Consider the following 18938-nt stretch of genomic DNA (forward strand, 5'->3'; position numbering starts at 1 on the left):
TCCCCGCACACTGGGAGACGAATGCCCCCCTGTGTTAAAAGAGGAAAAGTGCATGAACAAAAACAGTGAAAACGCAACTTCACTTCATCAAAGCTTGTCTTTACGCGCCACATATTATCCATCTCAGGACAAAAACAACAACAACAAATATTTAACAATTTATCTAAAAAAAATACATGACTTGATTCCATTTGTGTTTTACAGTTTTACACACCTGGATAGTCAACAGGTCAACATTATAAACCAAACTAGCACCAGGCCCATATTTTCAATCTGTACTTCCTCAAATAGGAGTTTGAAACATTACAGAAATAATAATTAAATGAAATTTAAATTGTTAATTTCCAGGCAACATATTTTTCTGTACCTTGTGATCTACAAGAAAATGGATATATGGATGTTTGTCTGAAATCTGGGAGCATTTCAATCAGAAAAACTGCTTAATCATAGTCGTTACACTCAAAGCGCTATCAGTGACTTAATGTCTCCCAGTATATGTGTGTGAATTCATTACAGCAAAGTATCTTGGGGGTTATAATCTCAAACAAAGAGCTGCTCATCCTTCCCTGATTGACTGCGTTTCAACTTCAAGCCGGACAGGACAATCTGGGCTGGGGAGGGCTGGTGGCGCTCGACGGGCAGAGACTGACACAGGGTGCGCACGTGGGCAGAACTCTGTCTGTCGCTGCTCATCTGCACGATTTGGCTGGCTTGACACCCAGCCATCAGCTCCTGTGTTATACAGGTTGATGGTGAAAGTACACCTGATACCAACGGTGCATCCAGTCCCAGCATGTATTCCACAACCTCCCGGGGGCTCGGTGGGATGTCAGCTTTACTGATACTGGCAACGGTGTCCTGGTGGGCCTGTTGTGTTTTCTCACACTGCAGTAAGTTTTGGTAAAGTCTTTTCATCTCTTGTTCTGGAGAGGAACTGTGGCTGCTGTCCGGACTCTCCAGACCTCCCCTCGCTGGGGCTGCAGGCGGTCTGACTACACATCCCGGTTTGGGGAGCCGTGCTCCTGGGTTATGATGCCGGTAATACTTCACGGGCTGCCTGGTGAAGCGATAGTGCGGCTGGGTCTCCAAATCCAAGCACGGTTCACCCCCCAGGAGAGAAAGAGGATCGTCCGACACCCCGGTTATAGCCAGGACTGATGTGGAAGAAGGAGGATAAGCATCAATCAATCAATCAGTCAGTCAGTCAATCAATGTTATTTTTTTATAGTCCAAAATCACAACATATTTAAATATTTTCTCACGGGGATGTACATTCTGTGTACACACAACTTCCGCTGTCTTTAGACCCTCAGATATGATCAACATATGCTATTTATTGATTTCCAATAAACTTTCACATTGCATAATTTTGTGAAACGAAATTGGTAATAATCAGTAGTACCCTGACTGAAAACATTAAAACATAAGGCTAACTTTGCAATTTTGTAGCATTTTTTTTAACGACAATAAAGATATATTCTACATTTCAGATTGGAACAATATTCCTACACTAATTTGAACCTGAAATGTAAAATAATTAAATTAATCAGCATTTAAGATGCCTAAATCCATGTTCTCAGTTGTAATCAGGGCCTTGAAGCTGTTCATTGTTGTAGCCACAGAGAAAAGCAGGCAAAGAAGGGAGGAAACCGCACACATCCATATCAGCAAAAGCAAAATAGCATTATTTTAACATTTGTTGAACAAAGGAAACTGAGAAATGTCTCCTCTGACAAGATGAACAACAGGCATGAACAGCTAAGCAATCTGACCGCAGTTGAATAGAAAATGGCTTCAACGCAGAAAGACAAAAGGCTCGTTCCTAAAAATAGCTACAGGAAATGTGTAAAGTGAGCAAAAAAACTGTTCACTGGCGTTTCGTAAGACAGAGCGACGGAGAGCTATACAAAACACCAGTCTGCAGGAAATAACGTAAAATATATGTGCACTAATGTTCTTCAACATTAATCCCAGTTTACACAATAATCTATAACTAAATAAACCCCATAAACTACGTTACTCATCAACACGGAAAACTAACTCTATCGTTAACTCGTGAACCTTTTAAAGTCAGGAACTGCTCTAAAGCGTTGCCTACCTGCTCTCTCATTGGCTTCAGAGCTGAGCTGGTCCACTGCCTCATTGGACGATGACTTGTCAGATATATAACCCTCGCTTGACTCTCTCTTGAACGTTCGACTCTGCTGGAATAACAGAAGTTGGGTTGTGCATTTCCAAAAGTACCTATACTGTATATGCCAGGTCTAATTCTGAAGTATTCTGACGCTTCGGTACGTGACAGGGAGTCCTATATGGAGGAGGCCACAAAAAAAAATTAAAAAAATGCTAAGACTAAATGGTTTGCAATTTTAGCCCCCTTTCCAACCACCTGAAGCAACACGTTATGGCCGTCCCCTGAGAAACTCAATACAGAAATGTAAAGCAGGGTAAAATCCAGTTGAGGTGAAGGAGCTAACCCAATGTGTGTTAATCCTGACGGGGTGAATGTGAGATTAAGGTGCCAGGTGCAAAGTCTTTCAGCTTAATCAGACAGGAAAGCAGCTCTGCTTTAAGCAAAGAGGGCGTACAGACAGGCCAAGCAACCCCCCCGATCAGGCAGCTGCAGCTTCCTCTGCTACTCACCTGTTTGAGCTGACAGTTTTGTGACTGCAGTTACTTACTTCTAACGAGCGCGGACGCTCTCTGGAGGAGGTTTCATGTTCCGGGCTGGCGCAAACCTCCCCATCTAGTGCACAGGAAGCTCTAGGAGGGGTATTTGGAAGTGGTGCAGTAGGGGCAGGGGGAAGGGGCATGCTCGATCTTCGCTGAAGGCCAAAAACGTTGTCATGGTGCCTGATGAGGAACTCAACAAGTGCAGCCTGGTAACTGGTCTCCAGCAAAGCAATCGTAGGCATATCTGTAGACACTGGAGGGCGCAACAGTGTCGGGCCAAACACAATACCCAAATTGCTAGGACACATCTTATTGTCTTCATTATCTGACACTCTGCAAAACACATAAAGCAGATCAAATACAAAAGAAGATTAAAGAAAAATCTTCTGGGAAGACTGGGTAAAATGCAGCCAGCAATGTGTGCAACCCGGCTGCATGCTTACTTTTGCAGGTGAGACATCAGGTGCTGCAAGGTGCTGTAGCAATGGGACGGGAGCCTTTGCAGTAGCACCTTTAGATTGTGCATGATGTCCTTTGTCTCATTAGTGTCTGGTAATTGCTCCCTTTCACCCAAGTGCTGAATAGTCTTTCCCATAATGATGAAAGAACTGTACAGGTCAAAAGTAAGAAGGGGCTCTGGGAGCTAGGACAGAGAGAGGTTAATAAAATTTAGACGGATATATCACAAAGAGAATATAGCACAATTTAAAATCGCCCTGATGCCTCCATTGTGGCTGATTTGGTAAACCATTCCTGTACCTCCTTGAAGAAGTGTTTTAGGATGGAGGTGATGTCGTGCGGTGAGAGGTCGGACAGGTCCACCTGCTCCTTCTGTGTCTCAAAAGCCTGGCAGAGCTTCTGGATGCGAGTCTTGGAACCACTGACACGATAAACACCCTGAAGGAAAAGCAGCAGCGACAAAGAGATGTCAGACCACAGATGAGACCCATTTCTGTTTTTCTACTTTTCAGCCACCTGGAATGACCCCCCCAAAAATACAATAAAATATAAATGAATAAATACCTGAACAGAAAGAGCACGACGCTCAATCTCAGAAGTGCAGCTCCGCACGACGAAGGGAACCTCATCTGGCCTGTCGCGTTGCAGCAGAGAGAGATCGACTCCAAACACTGTACCCCTCCTGTGCTCACACTCCAGTTGACAAACTTCCATACACTTCCTGTGCAAAGCCAGCCCACACTGGAACAGGAACAGGACAGAGGACATTATGAATCTTACTTTGCATGATTGGTGACCTCAAAATGCACGGTTACTGTCTAAAAGCTCCTTTTCTGGACCCCCACCTCCTCACATTCGACCCCAGTGACGACAATGTAGTTGTCGCAGTGCTTGCATTTAACCATTTTGCTCTTCATCTTCTTGAGTCGGTGCGTCAGGGCAGCTCGTGAAAATGTGCGCACTTTGACCGGCTGGCCGTCAATGTATTCTGTTGGAGAGGACGAATAAGGATGAATGTTGAATAACGAGGACATGAAATTAATACACAGCATTAATAGGGGGAAACCATCTACCCGATTCTGACGCAACGTCACGGTCGTCCAGGTCGTCGGACGACACCGTCAAAGTGGATGCGGTTTTAGGCAGCATCCTATTAGTGTGAGCTTCAGTTGTGCATTTGCATAAAGCAGGAGCAGAGGGGATATCGGATATGTGCATCTTTTGCTTTAGTTTCATATGAGAATGAAAGAACAAGGAGGCTCATGCTTACCGGGGCTGGACAGAGACTCCAGACTGCCTCCAATGCTCTCGCCATCACTGTAACCTTGTTTTCCTAAAACATAAGAATAGCTGAAAGTAAGGAAAGTCGATTAAACACTGTATGTAGATAGCGTGATCACGCGGCGTCCTCACTGGCATCACTTGTTCGTCTGTAAGCGTTATCATCTGTCGCAGAAGAGTCCTGAACCGGGCTGAGAATGTTGTTTTTCCGTTTGTAGCTGTCCAACAAAAAGCAGAGTGGCATTCATTTTAATAAGTTAAGACGCAGCGCATGTCAAACAATTCATCTGCTTTCATCCCATTTAAAATCCCTTTGCTAAATGATCTCAGCAAATGCAAACGATTCACTGCTTGAGCCAACAGCTTCTTGCTTTTATTTTGCATAGATGATCACCATTTGGATTTTAATTGTCTATTTAAACAAAACCAAACACTGAGAACAAGCGGCATCCAAAACAGCAGTTTACCATACCCCTTTTCCTGAGGAGTGTACTCCTGGAAGGTAAAGTCTTGGAGGGGGCGTTCGCGGCGACGCCTGCTGAGGATGTAGAGGAGGTATGGCTCCCCGGGCTCCAGAGACCTGCATGTCATCTCCAGGTTGTGATAGCCGAGGGGAACGGCCTCTGTCTGCTGGCGCTGGTAGTAAAACATGTTGACTGTTGCCTGATGCGGAAGAGAGAAGCGATGAGAGAGATCGGGCAGTGATGCTACTCTGCTTTCTATCAAAAGGTCGTGGTGTCAGTGAAATACACATTTCAAAGACCCAATTTGTCAGCAGTGTGAATCTGGTGCGGAGCATACAATGCTGCTTTAGCAAATGATTATATTCAAGAAAACACAGGCATTTGTGTTCGTGTGCAGAAGTAGAACTGAAGCTATGGTTTAATAACTGTGTGTGTTGTGTTACACAAAAGGAAATGCATCCCTAAACCTGACACGCTATAAACGTATAAATGGACATTTAATGAAAAAAAAGAAAGAAAAATATACCACAACCAGGTTTAACCACGTAACATTGTAGAGTATTATTGTGAACAGCTTTCCAAAAGCAAGCTGACAAGAAGACAGGCGTCTCAATTTCATACAAACCTCCTTCAGCACAGTGTCTCCCTGACAGATGAGCTTACGAATGTGGGAGATTATTCTCTCTTTGACCTTCACTAACTCTTCCTGCTGGATCTTGGCATCGCTCACACACTGTTTGTAGTGATGCTCTGCCTCCGCCACCTGGAGGAGATGGACACGAGCGCTGCTGAATCACCACAAATCTTTGTCCTTTGTCTGACACTGTATTTTTGTGGACATTTATTCTGTACTAGAACTGAATTTCATTCACCTTACTCCGGGCATCATCTTTGGACTTTCGCCTCCTATCCAGTGTTTTGATTCCCGCTGTGTCATCCACAGCTTTAGCAGTCACTGCTTTGGCCTTTTCAAGTTCATCACGGCGCTGGAAGTATTGCTGGCGAGCCTTTTTCAAAGCTGTCACTGATTCGCTCTGAGGATAAACGAAGGGGATACACAGATTGCTTTTCCTGCGTGATCCAGTCGCAGTCAAATATGTTTAAAGCAAGTGTCAACAAGGTTTTAACAGACAAATCCTTCTTTCATAGGATGGAATTATTGTGATTCCAATGCTTATCCAGGCATCTAGTCAGAATGGATTACATTTGAGAAAAGGCGTTTTGACAGTCCAATAACCTGAACTCAAATTATGTCATAAACAAGATTCCTAATTCCTCACCATCCTCCTTTGTTCTCTTGCCCACTGCTCCTTAAATTCTCTGCGCCATTTGTCGATCTCATTTTTCTTGGCAGTCAAGGCCTTCGAGACAGTGATGCAGTATTAAACGCAGCCCCGTGGCTACATACTAGATAATAAAAAAAGGCTTTACTAAAACTTTTCTGCATGCACGAGTGGACTTCTATACCTGGTAACAGCGGTTATGAAGCAGCTCTGAAGTCTTCCTGGAGGCCGCGCTGTTCTTGATGTCTTGCTCCAGTGCCATTGTGTAGATGTACTGCAGTGGCATCATTTCCTGCAAAGATGGATGACGTGTTAAAAGCACAAATCTGGTGCAAGAAAAAGAAAAACCCACCACTCTGCTACACATTGTGATAGTCAACGTAAACACAACTGTACCTGTTGCACCACGTTGGGTTTGGCGCCTTCAGCTGTTTTGATCACATTTTTCGCAAATTCTTGTTCTGTCAACATGAAATGTTCACTGAGTTTTTTTCTTCAACTTGTAACGCCGACACGATTCTGCATAAGACGAGCTGAATTGGTCTGAATTTTGAGGGATGTCACGTAAAGCTCTATCCCCCTGCAGCATGAAGCTGTCTGCTGCTGGCACTAACAAGAATTACAATGGAAGAGGAACTCAGACTCTGTCGTTACACTAGTATAATGAATCACAACTGATAATCCCACTGAAAGTTGTAGCAGGTTTCTTTATGAATGGACAGTGCATTTTTCTGCTTTACTATATATCAACCAAATTGTTTCGGGGCTGAGTGGTTCCATCATTAACCAATCAGCTGCTCAATGGAGGATTTGTATCTCAGTCTGGACACCAGGAACCGGTGAAGTCTGTAATCACTGTCTATTTCAAAGACACTCTGTCTTCCTTGTTACTCTGCTTGCCCTGCTAATCTTCCCTCTAATCCGGAATCTCAGTGTGAACTGAGCTGACTTCGCCAAATGAAGATACTCTCGCAGTGAAATAACATAGTCAGGACATGTTGTAGCAGGTTAGTCAACCATCTGACATGCCTCGAGTACTGTTTCCTTACTGATGGAGGATATGAAGTGGCTCTGGCCTCCTAAGGCCCGGTGACGTCTGAATTAAACACAAGTTATCAAATAGTTTTGGAAATGTGTAGTATAGTAATCTGTAGCAACAAACTGAGCAATCCTGTATATCACTTACAATACTTTACATCTTTGTATACAAGATACAAATATACATACACTTCAAAGAGCAGTAATTGCATTTTGCACAGTGAATAAAAGAATCTTGAACTAGATTATCCATTGTAGAAAAGGTATTTTCTATATTCTACGCACTATTTCTATATCTTCTTTTATACGTAGGTTACATTCAAACTGAACCTGACAGGCACTAATGCCTTGAACAAAGGCACCACAGATATGACAAACATTTGCATGCTGCACTTCTGTTTGCTTTTCACCGCCACATGCACACTTACCCAGGCTGATTCTCTTCTCCATCCAGGCCAGGAGGTCTTTGGCATAGCGGCACCACATCTTTGTGTACTGCAGCGCCGTCTCCACTCCGTCCTCACAGCGGCAGAGGGCCATATCTGCTTCCTGGGCTGAGAGGGAGTACATCAGTGTCACTGCAGGCTCCAGAGAAGTGGAGCTGTACCCAGGGATTGCACAGTGGGCTATTGCCCCCCCGGGAGCATGTCCCTCCTGCAGGACTCAGTTGGTGTCACAGAAACGCAAGCTGCCCTCGAGCAGCGGCCTGACAGCTGCTATATTTTTCAGACAAGATGAAAAGTATAAAAAAGAATATCCCATGTTAATTTAAAAAGTTGACACAAACCCAAAACAGGAAACAATGACAGTCTTTGACAAGTCGCAGCTGATCCTCAGAATGAAGGCAAGCTTCAGCAGACTCTCCGTTTCTCTCGTCTGTATGAACAATGGATGCATATATTTATATATACCCAAAGAGAAACGGTTTTAACTATTTTACTTCCCTCCTCTTCCCTCTTCCTCTCTCTGCCTGGCCACTCCCTCTCACACCTGTTGACTTCCAGTCACCTACGAAGTCGTGCTGTGCTAGCAGGAACATCAGCACTGCTCAGCGTCCTTGTGCAACATCAGACATCATGTTACTGCGCTGCTTTGGTCATGCATGCCGAGCAATGGTATGAAATCACACTCGGGCTTTTCCTGAGTCACACCAACGCAGGACAGATAATGTATGTGTGAGACAATCATATGGCCTTAAAATGTTGCCGACGCCAGTGCACGCTTCATGCAGAAAGGATGTCAAAATCTGTTAGGATACATCTTGCTCTCCTCCTGAGATTATAGTGCTGCAGCACAGATGCAACTCAGTAACTTTCACTTCTTCTGATCGAAGTGCCGTTCCACGTATTCATCTATTTTATCTGAGCGAGCACATGCTACTAGAAAGAGTGAAAGGTCGTCGATCAGGCGTGCAGACTTTATTCTGTTCTTCGTTTGTTTGCAGAGATTCCAAATCAGGCCGTGGTAGCGTACAATCCAAGCAGACAATCTTCAATCAAAATCCACAATAAAGAATAGACTGTTCCAGAAGAATCGCGTCGCTTTGGCCGGATTCTCTGCCAAGATTGTCTTCTTTTAGCCTCCTTTCCCTGTTTCATTTTCGGGAGAGCTCCGGGAATGTTCAGACATCAGCCTCCGAGCAGATTATGTGCGGTGCCGTGGGTATGGCCTCCTTCACTCGGATTGGAGATTATCCTCGTCAGGTCCAGATTGTGGAGTGACAGACTTTGGAAGCACATTGAGCAAGGTTTACCTCCTGGTGAGAGGACTAGTGGGAGGAGTGTTTATGGGCAGACTGTATTCTAGTACACAAAATAATGGACCTCCAGAAGCGTGATAGCATTTCTTACATTTAAAAATAAATCACAGTGGCACCAGATAAATTGTCTTGAATTCAAAAGAAGGCATTTAAAAGACATTTCTACAATAAGTTGTTACAAGTTATTTTGATTTTAACTACACGCCACTGTCCACTGTATCCTTTTAACATGATTCAGGGTTGCATTTCTCAAGCTGTGACTTGCAGTTTGACTTGTTCAAATACATGCCTTTTTTCTTCTCGCTTTCCTTTTGTGTTGGCAGTTTTTATTCTATTGCCAATACACTTTACATGCAACGACTGCAGCAGCCTCCTTTTTCTGTACATCACCCTGCCTTTCCTTTCTGTCTGAGAGCAGCTGCCTCCTGCTGTAATCCTCTCCCTTTATCCTAAGCGCATTACAACAAGGCAAATCATGGCCAATTGTAAGAAAACATCGAAAGATTGAATCGGATCCTGACAGCATAGATCTCCAGCACATCATTACTAATGATCCGGTATCAAAGGCAGGGTGGTCTATGATAGCTCATTAAACAAGATGTTTACCCTTCTCATAGTAATCGTACCTGATTGGTTCCCATCCACATCACTGGCTTCAGTACATCTCTGTGGATAAAACTTATCTTCACACTGTTGGGGGAAAAAAATATTTACTTATACTGTAAAAAAAATCTGACTCCAAAACATGCAAACAACATTTTTTAAGTATTTTTTTTTTTACAGTATAATCAACACACAGGCATAAATCAATGTTGTTTTTGAAAAAGTGTGTTTTTCAAGCAGCATATTCCATGCTTCAAACACACAACAGCAAACATAATGCTTGAATGATTTTTAATATGAGGTATTTATTGCTTACAGAAGCATCACACCGCTCTGCAGAGATAGTTTCTGGAATGGACTGTGAATCAATATCTGCCAGCAGATCCTCCCCTGTCCTGAAGACAGAAAGAGTGTATTAAGAATGACCTAAAAGGAGTTCATATACAAGCATTACAATGGCCTGCAGCTACATGGCTATATACACAGTTGCAAGACAGATGTAAGCAACACACTAAATGCAATCTGCAACCCTATACTCGACAAACCCATTAGATTAACACAGCTTCAAAGAAATTAAGGGAAGTGTGATTTAAAAATATATTGAGGTTTATGGATTTTGACTTTGATCTTACAAATATATTTGAACAGGTCAATCCGGTCGGGATTCCTATACAAATCTGCCTGACAGTGTCTTTGAAGGATGCTTCCACTACTCCCTGCATTTCCGGCCACAGTATTCAGGTCAAAGTGGGCAAGTGGATCAATGCAGGAGACAAAATGAACACGTGGCTGTGCCGTTTGGAAGGGTGCAGTACTTACGTAGAGAATAACGATAAATCAAGATTATCAAAATCCCTGAGGATTTCACTGTATCTCTTGGTTTCAGATTTAAGATGCACCTTCACATCTGAAATGAGAAATGGTGACCTTCAAATATTCAGCATTTTTTCAGAAAAAAAGGAGCAAGAAGTTCAAGCAGACTTAAGATAATTTTAAAAGATTCTACTTGTTTATTAAAAATAGGAAGATGCATATTAGGATGCGGAATAAATAATTTAATGCCCGTACTGATGCCAAGTGGTCACCTGTGATGTGCAGTAGGTATATGATTTTAATTCAGAATTATTTTATAGCTGCACAACAAAAAGACATCAGAAAAGTGTCTAATGTACAAAATAGCAATATAGTCTAAGAGAATACATGAAAAACAAACATCAAGATGAATGAATGTTCTAAAAAGACAATCGATAAAGAAGCTCAAAGTATTCTCACATTTGTGAGAACATCTTGAATGCAAATGAACATGGAATGAGAAAGAAGACTGTGGTGTTTAAAAAAGCTTGCATTCTTGTACTCCCACCATTTAACTGATTTTTCACCATGGGGCATATCCAAATGAAAAAAAAGAAGAAGAAAGAATCTCTATCTCTCTCTCTCTCTCTCTCGCTCTCTCTCTCGCTCTCTCTCTCCCTCCCCATTTTGGTCAACCACATCCTGCTTACGATTGGTGTCGTCCTATAATCAACATGAGAGTCCTTGTTTTAGAATTAGAATTACAGCAAGATGCATGTGAGATAATCAATAGAGCTAAACACCAAAATACTATATTTTAATTAGATTCAAATATTCCTCTATCCATATATTTAAAATGTTACGATAAATTACATTCCTGACGATGAGCCTGATCTAATATAGATTGCCAATGTCAATGATCTTTACATTTTCTGTTCGTGTCTTGCGATGATTAAAGATGGACATAATTCACAAACACAAAAAAGAGCATTCAGGAAGTTCACGATCGGTCTTTGACTCGGAGGATGCAACAAAGCACCAGAGCATATCCGGGCACATTGTGCATGCAGCACATGCATGCACCTACATGCAAGGCTCATGTCACAATGGCATTTACATTACTGCGGGCCAGTTGACAATTAGCACACAGAACAACAATACCCATGCATTTCAATACATTCTCAAAAATTAAATCAAATAAATCCACAAAGATTTGTTCACATGAAGCATACGGAAGCAGTACTTCCTCATTATTACCTCTCGCTGAATGATTTGCTCTTACCTGCGGCTTGAGAGGAATCCTCGGCTGGTACTTTATCTTCCTCCATTACTTCCACTATTACCACAGACACAAGACCCTCCTGACACTGCTAACACATCATCTGCCCTTGAGGTCACACTCTTATCACACTGTAAGTGTCAAAAGAACAATGTGTGCAGGAACTCAAACTAAAAAAACTAAATGAAGCTTTAACCTCACTGCTGTTTGCGCTCTGAAGGGGATGTTTCTCTTGTAGAATTGAGATTGGCCAAAGTTTTCACCACCATGAGAAGAGGAAGTGGATCTTTCTGCGACTTCAGGCCCCACCCAGGTTACGACACCACACACGGCATATAGAAAGTACACCCGTGCTTAAAATTGTGCTGTCTCAGAGTCAGAACGACTGAAGTCCAAAGTCAGTTCGCATGCATTAGGACAGATGACAGATTTTAGGCACAACACTCACAATGAGCCTCATCTGATCATTCTTTCTATCGATGGTACGCATTTAATGGCTGTTGCTGCGTCTGGTTATGTGTGACTGTTGGGCTGATAGTGAAAGTAGCACCAGCGAAACGATGACACCCTCAGGACTCCTATGATGATATCTACTATTAATATTTCAGATTCTGTACTAGAGGAACAAACTTCTCACTCAGGCAGTGTTTCTCTGTCACAGTAACAGAAGGGTAGGTATAAAGGCTATTGCCGTATATCGAAGATATAAATGAGGCATAAAGGAAAATTAATACAGAAATATTTACTGTCATAAAGTCCAAACTCGTTGCCCCTATATTTTGTCTCATGGTACCATCATGTTACCGGCCACAGAATAAAAGTTATATTTTACATTATCAGCAGTAACACAGGAAATCGATTACACTAGGCATGCTAGGAAAATGGTAAATTTCATTGTTTCATATATTTAAAAAACTGTATTTCTTGTTGTCAAAATGCACCATTAACATTTGAACACGCTTCATGGTTGAATACAACAGCTATCACAGCAGACATGGCGGTGTAAGAAGACCCAACCGCCATGTTTTTGCCTTCTGTACGGGACTGTTGTCAAGACTTGCTTACCCCAAAATTAATTTGATTCAGATTTACTTGGAGAACAAAGAAGTGGATACGCTGATAAGTGTTTTGTTAAGAGACACAGGAATGACACACTGTTTTGTTAGAGTTAAACTGAGCTGACCGGAAATGTTTTGTGTTTAGTTACTATGGCAACACTTTATTTCAAGTATCTGGGTAATGAATAATCAAAACACAACAAAAAAAAGGAAGCGTACAAATAGAAAATATTGAACTAAGGAACATGTCGATGGTTTTCATCGACATGTTTAGACTTGGCCATCGCATTTAATAAACACTCAGAATATTTACCAGACACGCTTTCAGAGAAAGACGTTTGACCTTTGTACCGTTTCTTTAAAAACTGGGCAATCTGGCTACCATATAGCACCATTGAAGAACCCTTTGACAGGAAATGGAAATAAACAGTGAGGGAGCAGACCAGCGGATGAAAGGCAAGGACTGAGCCCATGGATGCTGCACGACCTCAGCCTCCACAGATCAGGCACACAGCAAAATCTGTGTCACAAATGTCTACTTTTTTAATTCAGCTTTTAAAATCCTGACGTGACTTTACTGCATTCCAAATTTTGTGTTTTCACAGCAGTTCAATTCAAGCGCTTTGACCTGGAAGCTGTACTCATTTTCATGTTTGCTCTCTAACCTCCTGCAGCTTTAAAACACATGCGTCGGCGTATTGGTCTCATTGCCATCTTGCAAGCTACAACTCATCTTTTTTTTTTTATTACATGCACACACAACGCAGTAATTTGTCCACTAAGTATAATCATCTGTTTTGATGTCTCTATTCTGGGTCTGTTCACGTAGGAGGGATCGCTATTAATAATCGTGACGTGAAACTGTCAATTTGCCCACCCCTGGCTGCATTCCTTGCTAATTATAGGCTCGTTTCTGTACGACAGACACAAGTTGGGTACTGCAAATGCCATTCCAAATGGCAAGTCTAGCGCCTTTATAAATTAAAAACTATAAATGGAGGATTAAAAAAAACAAAAACAAGAGACAGCTGATCCCTTTGTGAATTCATTCAATTCTTTGCAGACGTTGACGTCACACATTCCCCTTGTGCTGTGATGAAAAGTTAAAAGTGTTAAAGATGAAACATAATGAAAGAATTAAAGCGGGTTTGTCCTGCGCACCTCTAAATCTAAGGGACCATTTCAATCCCTCTCATAGCTCGTCCCGTGCCGTACTGTCCAAAGGCGACTGAAGCACATCCGTGTTCTGGGCCTCGCTGCTGATCTCGGCCTGCTCGTGAGTTTTCCTCGAGCGCGCTCTGTCCCAGTCTGTATGGACTTCGTCATTGTCCCACACTGTGGAGGTCTCCGTGTCGCTGATGTACCCTTGATCACCTGTGTAGTGAGTCGGATACACTAGAAGTGGCTCGGCTGAAAAGGCCTTCAGATCCCTAGTTTCAAACTCGTCCATATAATCAGAACTGCGGGGGGGGGGGGGGGGGGGGGGGAGAAAATAAAAAATAGGTTTAGACTTGTGAGCGCAAATTCGTTCATTACGATTGTGTACTTGTGTAGAGAAAATACTTACACAGGGTGTTTATTGTACATTATAGGGAGGAATTCATCCACTGGCAAAACCTTCTTTAGCGGCTCTGCTTTTAGAAGCTTCTCCGCTCCTTCCAATGACATCATATAACCCAGTGTCCAATACGAATAATCTGCTTCCACTAGGTTGTGTATATTAGGCACGGCTTTCTCTGGATGATCCACTTGCATTCTTTTTCGACCGATGTAACTGGAACAAAGAATGAAAAAAAAAAGAAACTTGTTGCAGTTGAACACGCAGGACACACAGAAAAGAAGAAGAAGGTGTAAAATATGAAAGAAGGAGAAACTCACATAAGATCCCAGTCCAGCCCTTCATCCTCGACTTCCCTCATCAAGTTCATCAATCGCCGTTTGAAGAAGATCTCGAAGCGAAGGTCATCTTCGATCACCAGGGAGGTGTGCAGGCGTCGCTCAGCAATCTGTGGTCAGACACAGGGTCAACAACACATCCCTACACACCCCCCCCGCCCGCCCAGTTGGGTTTCTGAAGCTCACCTCTTTCCAAATGTTATAGTGAGAAAGGAAACACCCCAGCTCTCCTTTTGATAGTGGGCGGCCATGATAGGGGTCGCTGTAGCTGGGCAGCATGTGGATGCCCATGGTGTGGACTTCACTGATATTCATTGCACTGAAGGAGAGAGAAGAACAAATTGAAATGGAAAAACGGCAGAATAAATCAATAAATCAATAATAAACGTTAAGAACTCGCTGAATTACTTACTTTCCATCGACAGCTACGACGACCTTATATGCAATATCCTGTTCGTATAAAGCCCTCGACATGCGCTCCCGTCGGTCGCCCCGCCTCTGCAGGTTAATCATGAAGATCTGCGCATGGGCAACAATGAGAGCCGCTGCAATCACAGAGTTCTAGGAGCAGGTGGAAGGCACTCGGTCACTCAGTACTCACCTCATCAAAGCCCATTTTGTCAGGTTGCTTTCTAGGGGGATGAATGTATGTGGAATGCAGCACGGGGGGGTTTCGCACTACAACGGTGAAAGGGAAGATGGATGCACAAATGGTAGGAATTATGTCTGGAAAATCAGGCAAGCTAGGAAGAATCACGCGTCAGCACATCCTGAGAAGCAAGTCATCTGATTTATGTTATAGTTGTCGGGTGTATTGCTGCTGGGGGGGGGGGGCTTAACCCTCGCTCAGCCGTGCTGGTTATAGCGAGAGAGTTTGACACATTTTAGATGATAAAATCTGCAACCAATCAGCACATTCTGAACAGTCACCACTGAACAGGCTCTGCACTCATTGGACAAAGCAGCAGGAAGTAGAAGCCTGACTTCAATGCAGGAGGGGGGAAAGGGGAGTTAGATGCAGGCTACGTCAGGATGAATGCAGGCGCCTCACCGTCGACCTCCAGCAGGGCGTGCCTGAAGCTGTCGGCTTCGTCTTGCAAAGTATTGTGGGACCGCAGCGGCACAGGGAGGTAACCGTAGGTCTCCTTGTTGCATACAAACATTTGGACGTCTGCAGACAGCAGAAAAATGGAAATGTTATTCCAATCTAAAAGGTTTACTTTCAAAAAGTAAAAGGCCAAAAGTGCTATAAATTGTGAATTGTAAAATACCCGCCATCCGAGCAGAGAAGGCAAAAACGATGATGTCATCAAAAGCCCAGTTGTACTCCGGGTGTGGAGGGTGAAAGGCCAAATGCCTCGACGCCTCCTTCCTGAGGTCGAGAAGGAAGGTGGAGTGGACCATGGAGACGGCGAAACAGCCCTTACGCACCTGCTTCCTTATGGGCATGTAGGCGGGTGTGCGCTTATAGTAACCCTGGAGAAGAGTGGATGTTGGACATTTGAAATGAGAGCGAATTTAGGGGCCGTTCTTTAACAAAACCTCCAACTCAAATGGCCAACACGGTACCTGCGAGGTCATTCCACACCAGAAGTTGGAGTACGCCGCACGCGATTCAAGCATCGGAGCGATAATCGTCCGATTCTCTTGCATGAGTTTCCAGAGGACGTCCGGATTGGTGAGGAGATTATCACAGTCTACCAACTACACCAGGCAGAGAGCACAGGCTGTAAAATACATCTGGGAACTGGCGATGATGTGCATGCGTGGCGAGAAAAGAAACCGACTCGGGCATATCCAGACAAAAAAAAGAATTCTGTTATATTTATAAAAGATAGTTTTCAAAGAACGAGGTTGAGAAAGTCTCCAAAAACACAATTATTGCAATCCTGCGAGTACTTTACTTCAAAAATTATACCCCCACTGAAAAGCCTGGCGCTGCAGCCTGGGCTGGGGAAGACAAATAGAAATGTGACCAGAGCCACGTTCTAAGGTAAAGCTCTGTGACTGCCCTATAGGGACAGAGCAACCCTCTCTGGTGCTTAAGTTATAATCATTCAGGCACTTTGAACTTGGAATTATAATTATCAAGACTGATGCATTGGCTGAATGGTTACATACATACAGTAGTGTTTCTGACCCACCAGAAAGTAGTCGGCCCACATCTCACGAGCCGAATCTAGAGCGACTTGCCGAAGTTTCATAACATGCTCATAACGAAGGCCTGTCCACTGCTTTGGGCCTTCTTCGTCCTCATAATAACTACAAGAGATATTTAGATACCGGTCAGACACGGTCCTACATGCTCCGTGAGCTCTTCAGGAAACAAACAAAAACCAAAAACAAGCAGAGCGTCAAGAAACAAATCACCAACCTGGGCTCCTCTTTCGGCCTCCACTCCACGTAGTGGTAAAGCTTCTGCACCTTGACGAGCCAGTCGCGCAGCAGGAACGTGGTGTTGTCTTTGTTGTGATCAGTCGCCACCCTGCCGATATGCAACGCATGCAAAAGGATCAGAACCGATCTGCGAGTCAACCCGAGGGGAGCCGAACATTATCGGCAACTGCAATCCATCGCATTGGGAAACGACGGCAGCGGTTGCAGCACTTCCACCGGGTCGGCGTTCAAGCTCAGACAAGAATTGAAAGACGACACCAACGACCCGCTTAACAAAAAGCCCTCTGTCGACTTTTGTTTTGTGTGTGCGCGCGAGTTCACTGGCTGCAGGACTAAAACCTTTGCACGCCCAACTTGATGTAATTTAGGGCAGCATCTCACACTCTAGAGAAGACACAGCGCCTTTGATAAGAAAGATTTGACTTCCGGGGCCCTGCGGCGGCAGGAAACAAAAGCAGGTGCTCATGTTTGAGTCATCAAGAAAACGAGGGATCCAGTTTATTGTAGGTCAACAGTTCTTCCTGCAGCACAAAGACCAGCTGCACTTAAGTCAGAGTTTGCTCAGAGGGGCCGACTGCCAAACCACCCCCCCCCCCCCCCTCACGGATTTCACATGGATCTGTGAGAACACTGCAGAGCTCCTTCCGAATTCTCTAAAACCTCGACTGACGCCGAAGCTTCCGCTTCATGTTGGACTCAAGCAAACATTTGCTAGAGGCATCGTTTTTGAACCCCGTCGTTAGACGTACACCCACGAATGGTTCTTTCTGACAGTCGAGCCACCGGAGAGTCGGAAACGTGAGACTCGTAGGCTGATTTTAAACTGACGCTCTGGCCAATTTGGATTCTGGGGATTTAGCACGCTGTCGAACTGCTGCTAAGAATCCCGGGCCATGCAGTGTTTACATCATCTCGCAGCCGTTTGCATTTTCCAGATGTCGACTGATGCGGCTGCAGAAACATGTCAAAACAGGATCGGTCCAAATACGGTACCTCCAACATGCCGTGTATGCACACAAAGTAATTAAACTAAAGAGGACACTTTCGGTAAAGCGAAACGTGTTCATTGAGAGGCTGAACGAAGAGCGAAGCTCTCCAAGTTTCCGTCGGTGCAGCCGGAGGAAGGAGGCCGTCGTTGAGACAGATGCGGAACGTCACAGATCTGAGCACAGCCTTGAGAAATTACGTTGAATGAGACGCAATGACAGTAGGTTATGGGTTCCAACAACAAAAAGGTGGCATAGCAACAATTCAAGGTGGTCCTGTGTCATTTTCTCATTTTAAAGGATGAACCGAGGCTAAAACAAAGATGTCTTCATATTCTTCTGCTGCTGAGCTGAAGAGGAGACGTGGATTTACTTTCTCTGACTAACCCCTTTGCAGTTTGCCCTTTGACCCCTAACCCAACAAAGGTGGAGGCTGGTGACGTCACACTAGACATGGAGAGCAAGAAGGAGAAAGGAATAGCAACAAAATAAAATAGTGTATTAATACACGTTCCCCGTGTTAAACCATACAGCTCGGTCCCCTCCCCTCCCCTCCACGTATACAGATGAATGGCCACTGCGGGAACAGATGCGTTCACCTCCCACCTAAAAACCGCGGACCGCCGTTATTTATCACCCCGGGGGTTCGATCCGCTCCGTTTACAACTTACCACAGAGCCATGCGGTCCTTCGGGTAATTGAGGCGCTCGATCGCCCCGAGGAAATAGGGCAGGGAGTGCTCCGAGTTCCTGCAGACCAGGGCGAGGAGGACCCGAGGAGCCAGGAGCGGAGACTCGGGGCTCCAGCGCTCCTCCGCAAAGTATCCCCGGGCAGGGACGCAGCAGGAGAGGAGCAGGAGGAGCAGCGGGGCGAGGAGGCCGGCCATTGCGGCAATAAATTAAAGGATATACACTTATTAAAAGCGAATGGCAGCGGGTGCTAGAGGAGAGTTCTTGTCATTACTTTTCGC

The 18938-nt window shown here is 44.2% G+C and overlaps 2 protein-coding genes across 2 annotated transcripts; both read right to left on the reverse strand.

Annotated features, from left to right (window-relative positions):
• Positions 1-98: 98 nt before the first annotated feature.
• On the reverse strand, positions 99-11680 carry gmip (GEM interacting protein). The gene is made up of 21 exons (XM_068750267.1): positions 11635-11680; positions 10380-10467; positions 9877-9955; positions 9584-9647; positions 7627-7752; positions 6557-6621; positions 6345-6452; positions 6158-6238; positions 5750-5911; positions 5503-5640; positions 4886-5076; positions 4546-4631; positions 4403-4465; positions 4206-4295; positions 3978-4120; positions 3697-3873; positions 3433-3570; positions 3117-3316; positions 2682-3006; positions 2099-2204; positions 99-1154 (listed from the first exon to the last, which is right to left on the reverse strand). The coding sequence occupies exons 1-21, from the start codon at positions 11678-11680 to the stop codon at positions 541-543; spliced, it is 3090 nt and encodes a 1029-aa protein (XP_068606368.1). The 3' UTR covers positions 99-540.
• Positions 11681-12870: 1190 nt separating this feature from the next.
• Positions 12871-18863, reverse strand: colgalt1a (collagen beta(1-O)galactosyltransferase 1a; the record flags this gene model as incomplete). The annotated part of the gene is made up of 12 exons (XM_068749851.1): positions 12871-14149; positions 14257-14463; positions 14568-14695; positions 14772-14904; positions 14998-15104; positions 15187-15263; positions 15637-15756; positions 15857-16061; positions 16155-16289; positions 16730-16847; positions 16960-17070; positions 18640-18863. Coding segments are annotated over 12 exons (1833 nt in total), but the record flags the coding sequence as incomplete, so codon positions are not given.
• Positions 18864-18938: the final 75 nt, after the last annotated feature.

This window comes from Brachionichthys hirsutus, chromosome 16 (genome assembly GCF_040956055.1).
Source record: "Brachionichthys hirsutus isolate HB-005 chromosome 16, CSIRO-AGI_Bhir_v1, whole genome shotgun sequence".
NCBI lineage: Eukaryota > Metazoa > Chordata > Actinopteri > Lophiiformes > Brachionichthyidae > Brachionichthys > Brachionichthys hirsutus.

Excerpts from the sequence above, each read along its gene's own strand:
- gmip (XM_068750267.1), bottom strand. The coding sequence starts at position 11,680 with ATGGAGGAAGATAAAGTACCAGCCGAGGATTCCTCTCAAGCCGCAG. Across the intron at positions 6,239-6,344 it reads TTCATAACCGCTGTTACCAG|GCCTTGACTGCCAAGAAAAA; the intron begins GTATAGAAGTCC and ends ACTGTCTCGAAG. Across the intron at positions 3,317-3,432 it reads TAAAACACTTCTTCAAGGAG|CTCCCAGAGCCCCTTCTTAC; the intron begins GTACAGGAATGG and ends TCTCTGTCCTAG.